The 20,236-nt window shown below is 40.4% G+C and overlaps 1 protein-coding gene across 5 annotated transcripts in view; it reads right to left on the reverse strand.

Annotated features, from left to right (window-relative positions):
* Positions 1–20,236, reverse strand: part of mcf2l2 (MCF.2 cell line derived transforming sequence-like 2) — a 107,547-nt gene that overhangs the window by 70,873 nt on the left and 16,438 nt on the right. For all 5 annotated transcript variants that reach the window (XM_026158153.2, XM_080297627.1, XM_080297626.1 and 2 more), the window contains exons 2-5: positions 6,867–6,950; positions 1,808–1,922; positions 1,418–1,508; positions 804–923 (exon numbers count right to left, since the gene is read on the reverse strand). In XM_026158153.2, coding sequence (XP_026013938.2) covers positions 804–923; positions 1,418–1,508; positions 1,808–1,922; positions 6,867–6,950 — 410 coding nt within the window. The remainder of the gene's footprint in view (positions 1–803; positions 924–1,417; positions 1,509–1,807; positions 1,923–6,866; positions 6,951–20,236) is intronic.

The following is a 20,236-nucleotide window of genomic DNA, read 5'->3' on the forward strand; positions in this document are numbered from 1 at the left end:
CATTTGTAGGTGCTGACTTGAAAATAAGTATCAAAATATGTATTCATGAATAATTTATTTATCTTGTTTAGCTAAAACCTAAGATCTATGATGAAATGATTTCCCTCACAAAAAATAAATGCAATTTTCCTGTTGTGTGATTTTCCTGTCAAAGCAGCCAGTCTTTCTTTCCCACCAAACCTCTTTGCTCACTGTTGCTCAGTCCTTCAAAAATGTGACACAGTGTTTATCTTAACAAAACAGTGGATTGAGGAAGACCTGGTTATGTTACACAACTCTGACAACTGATCCACTGTGTCTGTCTTTGTCAGTATTTTTATATCGTTTTGATACCACTGACATGCCCATCAAAGGATAAAAAGCTATAGTTATGTTTAACACCTACAAAAGAGACATAACATCTCTCAACAAGCTTGGAGTCCTCCAGGAAACACTGGAGAAAGTGGCCAGGGAGAGGAAAGTGTAGTTTTCCTGATAGATGGATGGAGTTATGGTTGGATGGATGGATGGATGGGTGGGTGGTGCATGCTTGATGCTTTTCATACTTTGCTATTGAAATGTTAGGTTTAATTGTGCTGTGATAAAAAAAAAATCACACCTTATGCAATTTAAGGAATTGTTCTATGGAAAAAAAATCCCTCGTTGTGTTAAAGCATAGCATCTCTGTGTGTTTGGATGACATGTTTTCTCTTTCAGTATATCAAAAAAGCTAACTATTATCATGGGGAATACTTTTTGTCTCTCTTTTAGGTGTCTGTTTCAGAACCATACCCTGGCTCAGAATAAAACACCTGCATGCTTACCGGTACCTTCATTTTGAAGTCATCCTTGTGTAGTTTGATCCCAATATCTGCTATATGCTTCTGGAAGAACCTGGATGGCCTCAGCACCAACACTAACTGAAGATTTCCTGGGAATGCCCCCTGGAAAATATAACAAATGAACTTAAAATAAGATATTGCATCTTTTCATTCTCATGGTTATCTGTAAGTTGCTTGTAACAAGCTAAAATATATTCTTCTGGTATAAAACTATTGCAGGTCATAATTAGTTTGTTACAGAAGCATGTTATGAAAGATCTGCCCATTTTAGTTCAAGCTCACTGAGCCTGATAGTAAAAATGGTGTTTAAAATAGGAAGGAGTGAAGAGATTTGTTCTAGAGGCACTCTTGCTGTGATATAGGTGTGTACTACAAGCCATTGCATTGAAATTGATTGTTAAATGAGGAATTCTACAATGAATGTGTTTGTGATCCATCCATTGCTCTGGTACAATGTGACGGTAAGGGCCCAAAAGAAAATGAGGCTTTCACAGGGTTGTTACGCCGGTGTAGGAAACACAAAGACTTAAAAGAAACATTTTAAAAAGGTCCTTGTATATATTTCTATGGTGATTTAAGTATCTCACTGAACTTACAGCGATCCTGGATAGAGAGGCCTTTACTGAGCTCCATTTGTCCTTCCGCCGGTCGATGATGATAATGAAGCCAATGCTTGCAGCATCCAGGCTGGAGAGAGGAGGAAAACAATTTAAAGTTATAGGCCATGCTAATCAAATTCCCAAAGGTTTCAGGCTCCGGAAAATACAGAACTCAAGAATTGTCCACATTTCAAGGAATACACAATTAGTACACCACTAAGCATAATTTCCAGAAAGCCTTATGATATTACTGTTGAGATGAAGCAGTGAAGACGTTTAAGCACCCAGGATCAAATGTGATCCTGTGGGGATAGTTTTGAATCAAATGGAATTTTATCTTTATGATCTTTCTCGTTATTAGTTTTAATTGTGTGTGAGTATACATACCTGGGGATGCTGGTCAGGTAAGTAACTACATTGAGGAAATCTTCCTCTGGCACTTCGCTAAAGCCTGAGCACTCTGGGAAAGTGATGATGGGGGCACCATCTTTCCCTCGCCCTCCTATAGCACAGAAAAAATAAACCCAAATCAATAACTGCAGTAACTGTATTGCAAGACATTTTATCATTTGATAACTTAAAGGATTCCCTTTAAGTTGAAATGCGGACATCTGTAAAACCTCCATCACAGCTGTATGAAATTGTGTTTCATTTAAGATATCTGAAATGAAAGTTAAGACACCATTTAAATCAGAATATATGAAATTGTTTTGTTTTCCCAGTAGGAATCGTATTACAGGCACCCAGATGAAATTAGCGACATGGGGAATGGGCAATGACTTTTGGGAATGTGGTTCTACTAAATGTAAAATGGTAGAGGAACACCCCAACTCTAACACCTCAGTACTATGTTTGTTCCTTTAGGCTCTCAATTAAAGTTAAACTACATTGTGTTCTTAGTATATGTCCAACCATAACATTTTATTTACACTTCTCACAGATTTGGTTTTACTGTTTTCACTCTTTTTGTCTTCATTGCCAACTGTAAGAAGACCAAACTGTTCAATGAGTCAAGTATAAGACCTCAGGGTAGTCTTATACTTGACTCATGAATTACTGGTCCTTGCTGTGGATGAGGCTGTGTGCTTCAGTCTTCTTGAGATTTGAATGTGGCTTGTATTGTGAAAAAAGTGCTTTGAGTAGTCAGTAAGACTAGAAAGCACTATATAACTATGAATTAATGTTCTTCATGTCACATTTCACTACAGCGGATAACCCTCTAGTGTCATTGTTCAATGTCTGCAACACTTTGTAGATGTACCTGAAATAAACACCATTAAACCATAATCTAAATAATGTTTCAAGATTTAAAAGAAATTATTGAACTCAAACCATGATTATTTCATAAACTTAAACTGGCTAATGTAAATGCTAAGCAAAACACAAGTCTAAAAATACTAGTCGTATACTATTTTCAAACTTGTGTGTTCTCATTGTTAATTCTGTCTCGTAATCAAGGCTTTTGTGGCTTACTATATTTGATCATCAGTATGCTTTACCTTTGCAGATCTATAAAAGGGCCCTACAAGGAGCCAGTGTGCAACCAGTAGTCTTGACACTTCTAGTTGCAGATACAGATTGGAAAAATCCAATACTTGCACATCTCTCGAAATGTCACTAGATGGTGAGCATGAGCCATAAATCTGCTGGCTTGACAAATAAAACATTGCTACGGCATGCTACTTGAGAAAAAAACGAACAGTGTTTGTAATGCTAAAAGTTACAGACATTCATACAGACATTAAAGGGCTGTGCATAACCTTGAATCAGCACATCTGAGGATATTTTTGTTGGTTTAGAATTTTGTCTGACCAGCATCTCTCAACCACAAACATGTAACTAACTTGCTGAGAATGGAAAGTTTATACTCAACACGTTGCAGGAGGGGAAGAAAGTGGGAGTCATGGTCTGACATCTGTGATACTGGCATTTAAAAAACATCTGTTAGGCAAGGCAGGTAAGTGCTGCAGTGTTATTAGTTAAATCCCAAAACATTATGAGATGTTATAGAACCCATATTTCCCACTAAGGAGAACCAACCAAAACAGAGCTCCAGTAGTGTAAATTAAATTAAAATGACTCAAATAATGCTTTATGTCTGCCAGATATAGTCATATCAACTTTCTGAAACTTGTAGAAAGAAGGAAACACTATTTTGAAAACCTTTTACACTCCACAAAAATATACATTTTCCTCTCTAAGAACATAAAAGACTCCCTAATAAAGTTACTGCCGTAAAAGTATGTGAAATGTGCATGTTTCCAATTTCCTGCTTGCAACTCCTTGTCTGCTGCTAGTAGTGCAAAGGTCATCTAACCCAGAAAAAGTGACGGGTTTTACACTGACCACTCAGTGATGTGTTTCCCCTTTACTTTTTAAGGAGAATCAAAAGAAAGCAACAAATCCTGCAGCTGTCCATGAGGGAAAACAAAATCATAAAAACTCTAAGAAAAGAGGCATGAAATTGTTTGGTATACTTCCTAACTGGTCTCTGGCAAAAGGAAACCCTCACTGGTTCCAGTTCATGTATATATAAAATGTGTATACAGAGAGACAAAAATAGCAAACCAAATGATCATAGCGTTTAAACCTGGATCCTACTGAGAAGGCACACACACTCACAATAGGCACACACATGTGGTGAGGACTATGAACCAGACTTGTGTTACCCTTATGTAATTCTAGAGGCAAGTAATGCTGAGAGAGGAACTTTTGGAAACAGTTATTTTGGCTGTTTGGTGAGACGACTGAGAGAAGGAATGAGAGGCATCCCTGGAGAACCACACAGACTGCTGTGTCACCACTAACAGCACATCTGGAAAAGTCTGAGGGCACCAAGTGTGAATGCTGGGATGCTAAAAGCAATGCTCCACCAGCTCCATGCTAGTTAATAACTGGTCGCATTGGCTTATCATTGTGAGCTATGATGTGCAAATACATGTAGTGAACCACCTACGCATTACACCTACAGAAGCTGATTGGCCATGCAAACCTATGCCAAGAAGCTTCTGGTGGCAGTTTTTGTGCTGATGCTAATACCAGAGGAGGTTTGAATCTTTGCATTTACTGAATTTAGGATGTCTGTGACTTTTTCACACTATGTATCTCTGTAACACTTCTCTGTAGATTAATATGGTCCACCACTTCATGGGTGAGTTATTATGACTTCTAAAAGCTTTTGGTGAGCTCTTTAGAACAACTCTTGTTAATTATTTCATAAGAGTTTGTAACAGCAGACTGCACAACTAGGTGTTTGTGCCAATTAGACTAAAAAAAACAAAGAAAAAAAGAATTGAATTCAATATTTTAAAGGTATGGCATATTACTTTTAGTGTAACTCATTTTAAGAGTTGCTCATCCACTAATGTTCTCCTCATCAATAGTCTCAGCAACAAAGTTCAAATCCACACTTCCTCAAATGAAAAGCTTTTCAATAACACAAAGAAACAAAGAAACATATACCACTTAAATGTTTTTAAGGCTTCAAATTGAACTTTAAGTTGCTGTAAAAAAATGTTCAAATATTTTTTTAAGAAATCAAAAAGCAAACAAAATGCTTATGTTTTCTCATGTTTCTTCTGTCACGTATGGAGCTCTCAGTTTAAAAGGTGATACAACATTAATGTGTATATTACATTTTAGAATTTGAAAGTGTCTGGTGGTCTACTCATTCTTGGTTTTTTATTGGCTCGTGTTTTTACACAATTCTTTGTGCTATGACTTTATCTTTATTGCAGCCAATTTCCCTGAGATGTTATTATCTGAAGCCTATAAAGAACTGGAGGAAGCAGTTCCCTGGAAGATGTGTGTTGGATGAAATCTTGAATTAATAAATCAGTATTACACAACATGTTATGTGCAGCTCAGTTGTAGCATTGCTAGCACAATTTTACTTACGTAAAATTAATTTTATATCAAATTAATTAATATTTATTAAAATGGACCCTAAAAACAAAACAGACAAAAATGACTATTCTATTCTAGCAGATAACTCCGGAATAAAGATTTCCAGTCATGTCATAAATTGCAAGATGAGGAGCTAAATACAGACTTCCGTGTAAATTGAATAAAAAAAGGCAAGCCTTTAGTTTGACTGATCAAAAGCTTAACCACAAAATAGACAGGCAACAGGCAGGAAGAGACTGGTAGGTCAGCTGGTAGAGAAAAGAGTGCTGCGAAGTCAGGACAAAAGGGAAATCAGGGAGCTGGATACAGAAGAGTCAGGAGATGCAGGTCAAAGTAATCAAGGACAACAAGACAGGTAGTGGGGCAGTAAAGCTGGAGACAAATAACTACCATAAAAAAAACAGGAAGTAACAACAATAACGAAACAGTGAAATGGAAAATATAGGCAAAATTAACTCTATTTAAAGCTCAGGATGCCTAAAAACAAACAGAGAACATCTTAAATAAGGAATTCAAATGCCAACTTAAGCACAACATAAAAAACCCCCGAGATCATAGCATCCACTATCTTTGACCAAGCTCCATTTTGTGTGTTTGCAAGAAAGCAGATACTTGCACCTAGATGCCAGGACAGAATATAATAATACTGTTAAATAAGAGAATAAGGTTTCAGTGCCATAGCAAACTTGAAAATGCCAAATGAACTTTCAAAAGCCCCAAATCCCCAGGGGGAATTAAAAGAAAACCCAAAACATGTGGACAGGAAGATCTGTGTGTGTATAAACCTCCAGTGAACTGCTGTGTTTTGTGGAATTAAATGAATCATGATTACATATCACTCCAGCAGATTTCCTCTTTTTTTAAAAAATCAACAAATAGAATCAGTGAGCAAGTCAGCTGAAGGGATTTCAGTGGTTTCCTCATATTATCCGTTTGCTTGTGATTTCCTCGGTGAAGAATAAAAAGTCATGAGAGAGTGAAGCAGCTGAGTTACACATGAAGTCCTTTCTTCTGGCACTTGCATAACTTGTGATACAAAACACAAAAATAGAACATCAGCTAAAAAACTGCTGAGAATGTTTTTGGGGTTTTTTGAAATATCAAAATCATTAAAATCAATTTGGGTTCGAAGCTTTAGTTACAGTAAGCATGAAGGCACAGGGAGAAGTGGTACTGTAACAGGATGTCAGGGGTAAAAATGAAAAAGGCTTTAATTAGTGCTCCATGTTACATAATGGCCATAAAAGACTAAATATGTGCAATATTTTTCTCTTAAATTTACGGAACTGTGGATTTAATGTAGCTAGTAATGATAATGGTGTGATTATTAATGTTTCTGTTATGGTACTATAGCAGTATTCATGAGTTAACAGATACTCTGTCCTGTGTTTGCTACTTTTGTTGTGTCTCCTGTTTTTCCTTATTTGTCTCCTTTTAACGGCTCATTTGTTGTCCCACCCAGAGTTTTGTTTCAATACCTCCACCTAACATGAACTTCAGATATGGAATGAGGGCAAATAGAACATTGCAGGTTACTTACCAGATAGCGAGGCAAACTGGCGGTGAAGCTGCTCTATGATGTCTACGGCCAGCAGGGGCCTGATGTCCTGCTGCATGATCTCATCTGAAAGGAGGCAAAAAACGGTAAATTATCCATGGATCTATTTTGAAAAGACATTACAGATATCATATATCATATATCAGCTGCATATGATATAAAAGTATATTATACTACAATATAAAATCAAAAAGGCCACACATAAGACCAGTTGATCATTTAATCGGAGATCAAAGAAAACAGGCTAGAGTGCAGCACACAAAATCACATTAGAGTATAAAGTTATAAAGCTATGAAGTAGCTATTTCATGGAGCACTGCAGAAAACCACAGTAAGATTTGGATGTCTGGTAGCCGTGCAGCTCAGTTGTAGCATTGCTAGCACAATTTTACTTACGTAAAATTAATTTTATATCAAATTAATTAATATTTATTAAAATAGCAGATAACTCCGGAATAAAGATTTCCAGTCATGTCATGAATTGCAAGATGAGGAGCTAATACAGACTTCCGTATAAATTGAATAAAAAAGGCAAGCCTTTAGTTTGACTGATCAAAAGCTTAACCTTAGCTTAGCAGCTTAGCACACAAAATCACATTAGAGTATAAAGTTATAAAGTTATAAAGCTATGAAGTAGCTATTTCATGGAGCACTGCAGAAAACCACAGTAAGATTTGGATGTCTGGTAGCGTAGTTGCAACGTCTGGTAGCCGTTGCAACTACCAACTGTGACATGAGTTTGACAATAGCAAGGGCTAACTCACGTAAGCGCTCTGCAATTAGAGAATTACAATGGTGAGACCTGACAGGCTTGGCTAGCAAGCAGTTCTTTACCACTCTTGAGCACCTGAAGCTTCTCAGTAATCCTCTGAATAGACAGGCACCTAGCTCCATTTGTAATTCTTTGGTGATGTGGAATGGAAGCAGGCAACTAGAAACAATACAAGGAAAATACATCTATGCCATGCAGAGTCTGATTAACCAGGTTTTCATGATGCATTATGAATACTTCAGGAGTCTCCAATGTAAGTCGCAGAACAATTTAATGGGTATTTGTACCAATGAGAAATAGGGAAAGCAGACATTTCTACAGGTAGATATTATCACTCCAGTCCTGAATCTGTCATCTTACTGAAAGAATTTTCATCTTCAAACACACTGTGAGCCACGTTCAACCATTTCATTGTCATGGTCCTGGGCCATGTTGGCCCAGTATTCTTAGTTTTCATGTATTTTTGTATTTTGTTCCTTATTTAGGCCATGTTTCCTGAGTTGCCCTGGTGTGTTGTTCCCTAAGTGTTTTCCCTTCGTGACTCTTACCCCCTGTGTGCCCCTCTGTGTAGTCATGAGCCCTTGTCTCTCTTTGTGTTTATTCTATGTTTTCCCCAGCCCGTTATGTCTGTGTTTTCCCCGTGCTCTCTCTCCTCCTGTCTGAACCTCTGTACTTCCTGTTTTACTTTGCCCGTCTCCCGCCAGTGTGGTGTTCACTCCTGCCGTGTCTTGTTATGATTATCAGTGTCACCTGTGTTCCCCGTGTGCTCCCACTTCCCTCGTTAACCCTCTGTGTATTTATGTCTGCGTCTCCCTCAGTTCTGTGTCGTGTTCTCCCTCATGCTGTGTGTGATTCCCCTGTGTTCCTTGGTGAGCTTTGTTAGTTTTTCCCAGTTTAGTTTTGTATTTCCTGTCATCCTTTGTCAGCAATAAAGCTGCTTTTTGAGTTCATCCCCTGAGTCTGTGAGTTTTGCGATTGGGTCCTCATCCTGCCTGCCACACAGCGATCCATGACATTCATCCAGACAAGTTGCTTTCTGAGTTTAACTGCAGATACAGGTATGCATAATAAGGAAGTAAAAAGTAAACAAAACAGATACCACAGAAAGGCGTTGAGGCCAACAACAGATTTCACTCATTAATATAAAAAGTACAGTCCCTAGGCTGGACACTTTGTGACCTTACCTACAGAAGAGAGGTAAGCACGTATCAATATACGCACACATTTTTTCATAAAACATCAGTATATACCTCTGAACTTGAAGCACAAAAATCCTCTGATATGTTTTAAAGTTGAAAAATCTAAAGACATTGTTTTATAGAGAAAATTGATTGCAGGTAGCATAAACATTATTGGCCATTTCAAAGGTCAGCAGAATCAGTCAGGGGTTCAGAGACTAATAAGAAAGTATCTGTCTGCATTCATTTAGGAAAAAACAGACAAAATGGGGGCAGGAAGGTGTTATAATATAATTTGACACTGTTTTGTTTGATTTTTGTTATTTGATTTTCCGTATCTTTGACAATCTTCTCTACCTGTTGGACTTGTTAGGACGTGTAAGTGGAAAGGGGCATTGCTGCTGTACTCCAAATTCAATTTACAATAAAAACTGAATCAAAGCAGTTTACTGTTTAAGCTGACTGCCCTAAACTGGTGCTGGCTGAATGCTCAAACATGGACCTTAGGCTACTGAGCTATTTTCCCATACATTTCTGTTAGTACACCAGTATTATTGCTGATGTGAACCTAAAAACGTTTCACATAAAATATGCAAACTCAAAGAGAACTTGAATGATTTTTTACCAACAACTCGAGAAAAGAAAAGTGGATCTTGAGTAGAAAAAGTAGAACTTTTCTCACAAATTACGCATCAAGTGACTTTTCGCCAACAAAGGTTTCCAGTAGCTAAAATGTACCAGCCAAGTGTATATTTACCAGTGATGTAAAATTGTCCCTTTGTGTAACATTTTATTGTATTTAGCATTAAGATAATATGTCTTATGATGAATCAAAAAGAGCCAAGAATTAATCAGTTCGGGCCAAAATAGAATATGCAACTCTACTGAACATCTTTGCTATGAAATAGACTTATAAGTCCATATTTTATGGTCTCTATAGGAGCTTTGTGTGATCTGCAGTTCAAAGCAATTGTTATTTATCTTATCTTGGGTTTTGGTTGAGTTCCTCAGTCTGAAACAAGCCATTTTAACATTTCATATCTTAACCCAACTGTCTTTTAATTAGCAGCCCCTCACAAAGGCTTAAAGAGTATGTGGGTGGGTCTTTTGTTCTCTCAGCCAGAGCTACAGTATGTGTTTGAGATGACCATATTAGGGATTCGTCATACAAATGTGATCCATATGCTTTGTATTATTATACGGTTTTTACTTTACAATATAAAGTACTTTGAAGCGGCTCCTGTTGTGATTTTGCACTATATGAATAAAACTGAATAGAATTCAGATGAATAAAGATTCAAACATAGAAGCAAAGCATTTAAAGCAATCTGAAGCCTTATAATTTAGACCAGCATTAATATGATCAAACAGCAGTGGAACAGTAATTATATGACAGACAAAAGCATACATGGCAGAACACATAATAATAGGCTGACTTTAGGGACCTTTATCTCCATTTTTCTTTGCACATCACATGTTCATCCTAAGCAGCCAGTTCTAAAGCTATCCATTTCTGACTGCTGTTCATATGACATTTATAAGGAACTGGAACAAAGCATTCTTAGACGAGGCTTTAAGGATATGTATTCCTGCTCTGGTTTAATGTTTATTATGGTTCTCCTGCAGGGTAAAGCTCTAAGTGCACTGTGCAGTGAACAAGCCTTTCTCTGTTACAGAGAATAAAGACATGCATTTACACTGACTGCACTTTATTACTCTGAAACATGCTTGGGTAGGTCTTGTGCTAGTGGGAGTGGGGACAGAAGCAGAAGAGCATAACAGCTGGTAGTGGACGCTAATGGAGGCATCATCAATGTACCTCTGTTGTTACTATCTGATTCTACTGACACACCAAGGATATTAAAAATTCAGCTTCTGTTACAGACGAGTGCATCCTGAAATGTTTTATAAGATTTTGTTGATTTTGCTAAGAACACACAACAATGTCTTCTTAAAACAAAACCTTGTCTTCGGAGTATCTAATATTTGCTATACTTGTGCAACTTGTGCAAACTGCTCTGGCTACATAAAACTAAACACTGTGTACTATCAATCCATCACTGTGACAAGTGTCTATTCTAAAACATTTTATAAAACAAACATCCAATGCAAACTTTTGCCCTGTGGTAAATTTAATATAGTGGTTGCACTGTTTAATATCATTTTAAATAAAAAAACAAAGTTTTCAAGATCAGGTTAATTTAAAAAAAAAAAGTATAGGAAATTTTGTCTAAGAACATTCAGAACAGTAGTGTTATACAATCAGATCCAGGTCAGGCACCCGACGAGGGAGACTGTTCTGTATTGTTGGAACATCAAAGTAGAAAGGAGTGGTGAAGACAGATGTGATGCATGACCACTTCAAGGCTTGACAGAAAAGTGCTGTTTTTAGAAACTGAAGCAGTCCTGAGGAGACAAAGGGTACGTGCAGGAGGAACTCCTATAAGGACGCAATGAACTCTAATGGCACCAGTGAAATTCTTAATTTGGGAGATTAAGCTTGGACAACAACACGCAGGAACTAACAAAGTTTTCTGTAGATATGTTGAACTACTACAATTAAATGGTTCACTAGCATCTGTTTCTATGTTGGGCAGCAGCTCCTGTTCAATATGGCCAAAATTATAGCCCCATGAGGAAAGCTGCAAACCTTACAGCCCTACTTCAAAGGGTGGGACATTTTTTCAGTTTGACAAAGTCCTCATTGCGCCAGCAGCAAGTTAACAAAATATATTGTCAGTGCTCTGATGGAGATCAGATGGTGTTAGCAGTGTGTAAACAACAAGGTATATTCCAAGCAATTTTGATTTTTGGTTATATCTACACTCCCCTTTTACATCTAGTCCCACTGGTGCATGTAATAGATGTAGTATTTATTGTACTTTCTTCTTCTGTGTATGTAAGAACACAGTAAAGGTACAGTGACATCAGCGTCTTGTTCAACGAAACCAGGATAAAGGATATGACACCAAAGTCCTGAGGTTGGCAGACTGAACATGAACCATAATCAATGTAAGATAGTGCTGGAGTTATAATTTGAGCTGGCATAATGATCAAACCAAAACCTGTGTTTAAAGGATGGACGTTGCCTATTGATTTGAAAAATTAGCTTTTTAAACTGTAATGGGCTACCAACTAATTGTAACTACTACCAACTATTGTTGTTGTGGAGCTTAATGGGGACTATAATGTAGAAAATGAGCATAATGTTTTGTTCTCTATGAAGTGAAACTAGGGACTGATCTCATAACTCACCGGGAAAGTATTTACTGAGGGCATGGATCATGTTGTGTATTTTGGGTTATAACAGGACCCGTAGCGGTCATGCCCAGAGGCATTATGGGAAACCAACTTTAGGCTGTCGCTCGGGCTAGCTCCATGTTAAGTTATGCCGTTATAATAAATACCTCAAGTTACGTCGTGGTCCGAGTATCATTGTTATACTAGTAACCCGGAGTGAAGATTTAACAAAAGTGGCGACGAGGACGTCTGGACCGACGCTGCAGTCCGCTTGGAGTTTTACACTTTTTTTTCCTGCTGATGCCTCGTACTGACTTGGTGTTAGACGGCGCCGGAGGGAGGAATGTACAGCGGACAGGACGATGAAGGCAGACTCCGTAAGTGACGCTAACCAAACGTAAACGGGAAAAAGAGACGTTACGAAAAGGAACAGTTGTGAGGGGAAGAGTGCCATTCAACCAGGGGCCGAGTAATGGCTGGAGTTACTGGCCCTATCGGTCCCTTCGACGAAAGCACGGAGCAATGGAGCTCATATACGGAGCGTTTTGGATATTTCGTTGCGGCTAACGACATACAGGATGCTAAACTGGTGCCCATTTTTTTGAGTGTGATAGGCCCAAAGACTTTTACCCTGCTAAGGAGCCTGCTACAGCCAGCAAAGCCAGGCAATAAAAGTTTCACAGAGATCGTGGACACACTGACCAAACACTTCTCGCCCAAGCCCCTCGTGATCACTGAACGGTTCAGGTTTCACAAGCGAAACCAAGAAGAGGGTGAGTCTGTCACAATGTTCGTTGCATCGTTACGCAAATTAGCTGAACACTGTGAGTTTAAAGATGTTTTAAATGACACATTAAGAGACAGACTCGTGTGTGGTTTAAGAAATGAAGCTGCACAGAAGAAATTGCTCACGGAAAGTGACTTGACTCTTGAGAAGGCAATTAATATCAGTGTGACCATGGAAATGGCATCAAAAGAAGCCCATGCGCTACATGCTACAGACAGAGTACACAAACTAGACAATGGTAAAGCAAATGCACAGGGACCATGCTTCCGCTGTGGCAAGTTAGGACACCTTGCTAGTGATTGCTGGTGCAAAGAAATGGATTGCAACAACTGTGGAAAAAAAGGTCATGTAGCACGGGCATGCAGGAACAAAAGGTGCAAGGATAAGGACTCAAAGCCTGGAAATAAAAGAGGCACTGCAAGATTCAAAAAAGAAAGACATGTTCACACAGTTAAGCTTCATGAGGATAGAGCAAATGACTCCTCAGATGAAGAAGTGTTGTCTGCAATAAATACTGTGCGAATACTGAAGGTGGATGAAACCTCAGACGGCTTCTGGATCAAGCCCAAACTGGAGGGACATGTTGTAAAAATGCAGATTGACACTGGGTCAAAAGCATCACTAGTGTCATATAATGTCTATAGGACATGTCTGAAGCACCTTCCACTCAAACCCTCCGACACAGTATTTAAAGGATATACTGGACATCGAGTGCCTATGAAAGGAATGGCAGAGGTGACTGTTCAATACAATGGCCAAACTGCTAAGCTGCCTGTGTATGTTACGCAGAAGAACTGCCCTGCTATAATGGGACGTGTGTGGCTCAAAACAATCAGACTCAACTGGCAAGGAGTGAGAAAGCTGTCGCATGGTTCCTCTCAGCTACAGGCCATACTGGGAAAACACCAGGAGGTTTTTCGTGAGGAACTGGGCAGCATGAAAAAAATTACAGTGAAGCTGCATCTCAAGCCTGACTCCAAGCCAGTCTTTATGAAGGCTAGACCTGTGCCGTACGCCATTCGGCCCAAAGTGGAGTCTAATTTAGACGCATTGGTCAAGAATGGGGTTCTGGAGCCGGTTACGACCAGCGAGTGGGCCACGCCCATCGTTCCAGTTCCTAAAAAGGACGGCGGAATCCGGATCTGCGGAGACTTCAAGGTATCCGTGAATCCTGTATTAACAGCAGAGCAGTATCCCCTTCCGCTGATTGATGACTTATTTGCTGGTCTGAGTGGAGGACAAAAGTTCAGCAAAATAGATCTCAACCAAGCTTACCTGCAAATGCACGTTGAAGAGCAGTCACGTGACATGTTGACTATTAACACACATAAGGGACTTTTCAGATTTTGCAGGTTGCCTTTTGGCATCACATAAGCTCCAGCATTGTTTCAACGAGCGATTGATCAAATCCTGAGCGGATTACCTGGTGTGCAATGCTGTCTGGATGATATCCTGTGTACAGGAGCAGATGATGAAGAGCATCTGCGCAACTTGGATGCGACCCTTCAGAGGCTGAAGGAATACGGATTGAGAGTCCGTAAGGAGAAATGTGACTTTTTTCAGTCATCTGTGGAATATCTAGGGCACGTGATTGATGCAAATGGACTTCACACTGCACCTTCGAAGATCACAGCAATCGTGGATGCACCCCCACCACGACATGTCAGTCAGTTAAAGTCTTTCTTAGGGCTGTTGAACTACTACGGACGGTTCATACCCAACTTGGCATCACTCCTGAAACCACTGCACAACCTGCTACGCAAGGAAGAAACATGGGAGTGGACAGCAAGCTGCCAAGAGGCCTTTCAAAAGGCAAAGGATTCACTGACTGCATCTGAGGTGCTAACCCACTTCAATCCCAAGTTCCCAATTCAGCTTGCTTGTGATGCTTCTCCCTATGGGGTGGGGGCAGTGATTTCCCACATTCTCCCAAATGGCGAAGAAAGGCCAATTGCATTCGCATCAAGGACATTAAACACAGCAGAGTCCAACTATGCTCAGCTGGAACGAGAGGCGCTGAGCATTGTATTCGGTGTTCGGAAATTCCACCAGTACCTGTACGGTAGGAAGTTTACACTGTTTACTGACCATAGGCCTCTCACAACCATCCTGGGACCCTATACAGGGATTCCATCTCTTGCTGCTTCACGTCTCCAGAGGTGGGCGTTGATATTGTCAGGACATTCTTATGACATCAAGTATCGCAAATCGGAGTCTCATTGCAATGCAGACGGGTTGTCCAGGTTACCCCTTCCTGTTAAAAAACCCGTCTCTGACACAGTTGAGATCCTCTACTTCAGGGAGGTAGGGACAGCACCTGTTTCGGCTGTGCAGATGAAAAAGGCGTCCAGAAATGACCCTGTGTTGGCAGCAGTGCTGGACTGGATCATTAAGGGTCTGCCTGCAAGTAAGGGTGTAGACCTGAAGGCTTTCCTGGGAAAGCGGGCGGAGCTTCCTGTTCAGGCGGGATGTTTGCTGTGGGGGAGGAGAGTCATCATTCCCATGTCACTGCGACCAAAACTGTTGAAGCAACTGCATGCAGGACATAGTGGAATAGTGAGAATGAAGGAAATAGCGAGAAGCTATTTTTGGTGGCCAAATATGGACAAACAGATTGAGGAGATTGCTAAGAACTGCTCTTCGTGTCAGATGGTCCGGAACAACCCACCACTTGCTCCTCTTCATCCCTGGGAGTTCCCACAGGAGCCATGGCATTGGGTACACATTGACTTTGCAGGTCCATACGAGGACAAAATGTTTCTTGTAGCTGTTGATGCACACAGTAAATGGCCTGAAGTGACCATAATGAAATCAGCCACCACTGAAAAGACCATAGAAGCTCTAGGAGAAATGTTTAGTAGGTTTGGATCTCCTACTCAGATAGTCTCTGACAATGGACCTCAACTGGTTTCACAGGAAATAGAGGCTTTCCTACAGGCTAATGGAGTGCAGCACATTATGTCAGCTCCATACCATCCTGCAACGAATGGTCTTGCAGAAAGGTTTGTTCAGACAATGAAACATGCACTGAAAACATCACAAGGCCAAGGAGCACTGCATCAGAGACTGCACAAGTTTCTGCTTAACTACCGGAATAGTCCACATGCTACCACAAGGACATCTCCTGCCAACGCAATGTTCAAAAGAGATCTCCGCACTACCTTTGATCTTTTGAAACCCTCAACTGTGAAGGACACTGTACAAAAACAACAAGAGAAACAAATCAGGTACAGGGGTCAAAAGGTCAAGGACAGAGTCTTCAGCACCGGCGAGTCAGTGCAGGCCAGGAACTACCGAGGAGTACACAAGTAGGTTCCTGCAACTGTCATTGCTCAAACTGGTCCAGTTTCATATACAGTTCAGGTGGCCGATGGAGTGTGGAGAAGACACGTGGATCAGCTACTCTGGTCCGCACCAGTGTCTGCAGCAGGGACTTGCGGAGATCTTGGAAATGCATTCATCGACTCGTCAGCCCTTTCACACACACAAGTAGAGAACTCCACCACATCAGGAACAGTAGTTCCACCTGTAAATGAGACTGTAAGAGAGACTGAGGCATCTTCGGTGTCAGGAACAAAGGCTCCACAAGAGAGCACACAGACTGACGTTACCACAGACCGCCGATACCCCAACAGAGAGCGGCGGCCTCCTGTTCGTCTGAGTTATTAGATGGCACCTGACCCAAATGAACGAGGCAGAATAATCCCCATGGGTCATGGGGGAGGTTGAGGTAGTCCACCCTCACTCCCCAAGATAGCAATTAAAAGAGTTGGTATTGTAACCTTACAGTTAATAAGAGGTGAAATGTTTGTGAGGCTATTACTGTCATGTGCCAGTGAAGACTGAAGTTTGTGAGTAGATCACCTGTTTATTTCGTAGTACATCCTTTGTAAGAGGGGAGGAGATGTTGTGTATTTTGGGTTATAACAGGACCCGTAGCGGTCATGCCCAGAGGCATTATGGGAAACCAGCTTTAGGCTGTCGCTCGGGCTAGCTCCATGTTAAGTTATGCCGTTATAATAAATACCTCAAGTTACGTCGTGGTCCGAGTATCATTGTTATACTAGTAACCCGGAGTGAAGATATAACAGATCGCAGGACCTGTTTTTTCCGTAGACTTTCTTTTGCAAACAAACTGAGTCGCCCCCTGCTGGCCTGTAGAAGAACGCAGCTCCAAAGCACTTCTGTACTGAACTCACTGTTTTTTAAGCTATCTCCACTTTTCATATACAGTCTATGGATAAAACATCCATTTATTTTCCTAACCCCTCATCCAGTTCCAGGTCATCATGAGCACTGCACATGTCACTAGTAAATCCCACTGCTAGCTAAAATGTTTTAGAAATATTTCCCCATTCCAAGCAGTATTTTTTGTAAGATCCCCTGACTATGCACTTTTGTTTGATCAGCTATGGTCACACAGACCCAGAGGTCTTACCAAAGCAGGAAAAGACAAGCTTGACTTTGTCTGGAAAGGACTTGTCCAGTGTAATTCATGTCATTAAAGCCTTGATTACAGACAAAATGGCTTCTGTCCACTAACATATCTAAACTATGTTAAATGTTAACAATTCTTGTTAAAATACCAAAAAGACATGAAAGTGATCACAGCACTGAGTGAAGGAGTTTCAGTGTACCCAAAAGGTGGCCAGTAATTTCTCACACAGCCACAAAAATATGGAGCCAACACTATCACACACTGCTAGAATATACACACCTAGGCTGTGACCCTAATCCATCTGCTCTGAAAGGGATTAAACAGCATGCTCTCACACATTGTCACCACAGTCATGTGTGTTTCGTTTTGCACACTCCATGTTGTGTGCTGTTATGTTCGCCTTTTTTTATGATTAATGCGTTGGGCTGCCTAATAATAATGAACCACCTCTTTGCTAGATTCCCAGGAGGAATCTATGAGGATATTCACATTTCTTCTTTATATATCCATTACAGATCTTAAAGATCAGTACAGCTTAGCACAGCTGTTTAGTGACTCTGCTCCTATCTTTCAGAAACAAAGGACTAGAGTACCTATGGATAGCCAAATATAGTCATTAATATTTTGATACTGGCCTGAGACTTGGGAATCAAACCCACCTTTTAGCACCTGTTTCATAAATGTATGTTGTAATGGACAAACTGAATATACTAACTTTCCAAAATGTCTTTAGAATAACTACACCACCTTTTAATAATTATTAGTTCAAAAGAATCGGACTGAGGAGATTCTAATTCTTCAGGCTTTGTTTTTTAATAATGTCTACATTACTGTAGAATACTGTTGTTTTAGGAACTTTAGATTCTTTTCCATTGTGCATTTACCAAGAAGGTGTCTGAAAAGTAACACCAAACTGTCAGAGTCACAAAAACTATCTTCTTCAATAAAAAAAGCAGTTCTGCTCCGACCTCCATCGAGTCCTGTCCTCAAGATCATTGATTGTCCAGAGTCAACATTAAGAGAGAGGAGATGCATAAAAGCATTAAAATTATCTTGGAATAAGCTGCATGCCAAAGTAGTAAGGAGAAGTGGTGTTTTAAAGGCATTAATGTGGATTTAGTTGTATATTTCTCTTTATTCTTTCAAATTGATTAAGTCTTGTGTTTCGCTTGTGTTTAGCCTTCCTGCATGTGCTTTCTTAAGTTGCAGTGTGTAGTGCCAGCCTCGCCACAGTCAGTTTATAAAATAATCTAGTGTGTGTGCAGCTTGTTTTTGGTATTTCTTAGAACTCACCAGGAATTTTTTTTTCTGTTATGTTCCTCCACTCTCTTTGATTTTCCTGTGAGCTTACAGCACCATGGAGCCCTGGAATTGCAGCTGTCAGTGTTCCAGGTAAAACCACTTTGTAGCTCCTCTAATCTTAAAATAAAATGCCTTAAGCATTAGCACCTTTTTTTGGCATCACTGAACCTATGATTTACAGAAAAGAATGTTTTTTCTGAAAAGCTACAGGGTCTATTCTCCAAATGTTAGGTTTATATTGTTGATTGTCATTTATGCTTAGAAATATTTACTCATATATGCTTAGAGTTTTATCATCAATGTCATGTTGGTAGAGGTTTGCTCCTTAGCAGTCTGTGGAGACTCTGTGTGCCTCCCAGAGCACTCTGGCATGCACACACGTCTTAAGGTCAGGAGAGAGGTTATATCTGCTCTTACTGGTTTATGGTATAGGAGGACACCTACTCTGTATCTGGTTAAGTATAAGAGCCTATTGTTCAGATGTACCGCTAGACTCCTGGCACCAGCATTGGGGAGTCTTCACAGGGTCCCCCCCCCCCCCCCCCACACACACACACACTTACACGACACACACCGACAAGGTATTCTTTGTCCACATGTATACCTATATGAAACGTCATATGTTAATGAACCTATGCATATTCATGTAACCACAATAAAAGGAGTGCTGTGGGGAACCTGGCTGAGAGTCTGACGGAGGTCAAGTGGGTGGAACGACACTTGGCTCCAGGCAGGCCTCCCTCATGCATGAGTAACACAAAGAACTTTGCCTACTTGTGTCTTGCTTTTGCTGTGTAATTAAATTGTCTTGAGCGTTCCAGCGAATAGGTTCAAGCTACAAACCTACAAATCAAAAAGTTTTGAATACTGAAGAAGAGAATCCAATGGCTGATTCTGAGAGGAGTAAAGTGGCAAAGTGCAGACAAATACTAATCCTGTAAGGCGTCCAGTGTGTGTGAAAATTACCTATTATGTTTTTGATGCTTTTCATCTCAAGACCTTCCTGGCAGGAGCACACACGCAGGAGAAAAAGTAAATCCTCCAAGAAAGACCAGCAATCCCATCAAATGACAATAAACTCATAGTATCCAAACCCAGTCAGACATCCAGTAACAAAACCCCGGTCTGTCAACAGCAGCTGCTTCTTCTTCATTATCCTCCTCATCATCATCTCAGGCTGTTCCAGACATCCAGACGAACAAATCTCCGTCTCTCTCTCTTTTCTTGCATTTCAGTCACACGCACTCACACACAGAGCCGGAGCAGTCCCGGAACTGTTTGTGTGTTACTGTTGTTAGGTTTGCCTGTGGTCAGTTTTTCCAGCTCCAGCTGTAGTAAAACAGCTCAGCTATGAGCAGTGAGCAGCCTATAAGAAGCCACAGAGAGAGGACGGGGTGGGAGCGTACGTCAGAAGAAAGAGACAGAAGGAGGAACACAGAGGAAAATATAGAGTGGAGCTGCAGCTGTGTGTGTGTGTGTGTGTGTGTGTGTGTGTGTGTGTGTGTGTGTGTGTGTGTGTGTGTGTGTGTGTGTGTGTGTGTGTGTGTGTGTGTGTCAGAGAGACAGAGTGTGTGTATGCATGTTGCCCTGATCATGTGTGCTTCATTTTTGCAGGCTCCATGTTCCTGCCACAGA

Source organism: Astatotilapia calliptera, chromosome 23 (assembly GCF_964374335.1).
Source record: "Astatotilapia calliptera chromosome 23, fAstCal68.1, whole genome shotgun sequence".
NCBI lineage: Eukaryota > Metazoa > Chordata > Actinopteri > Cichliformes > Cichlidae > Astatotilapia > Astatotilapia calliptera.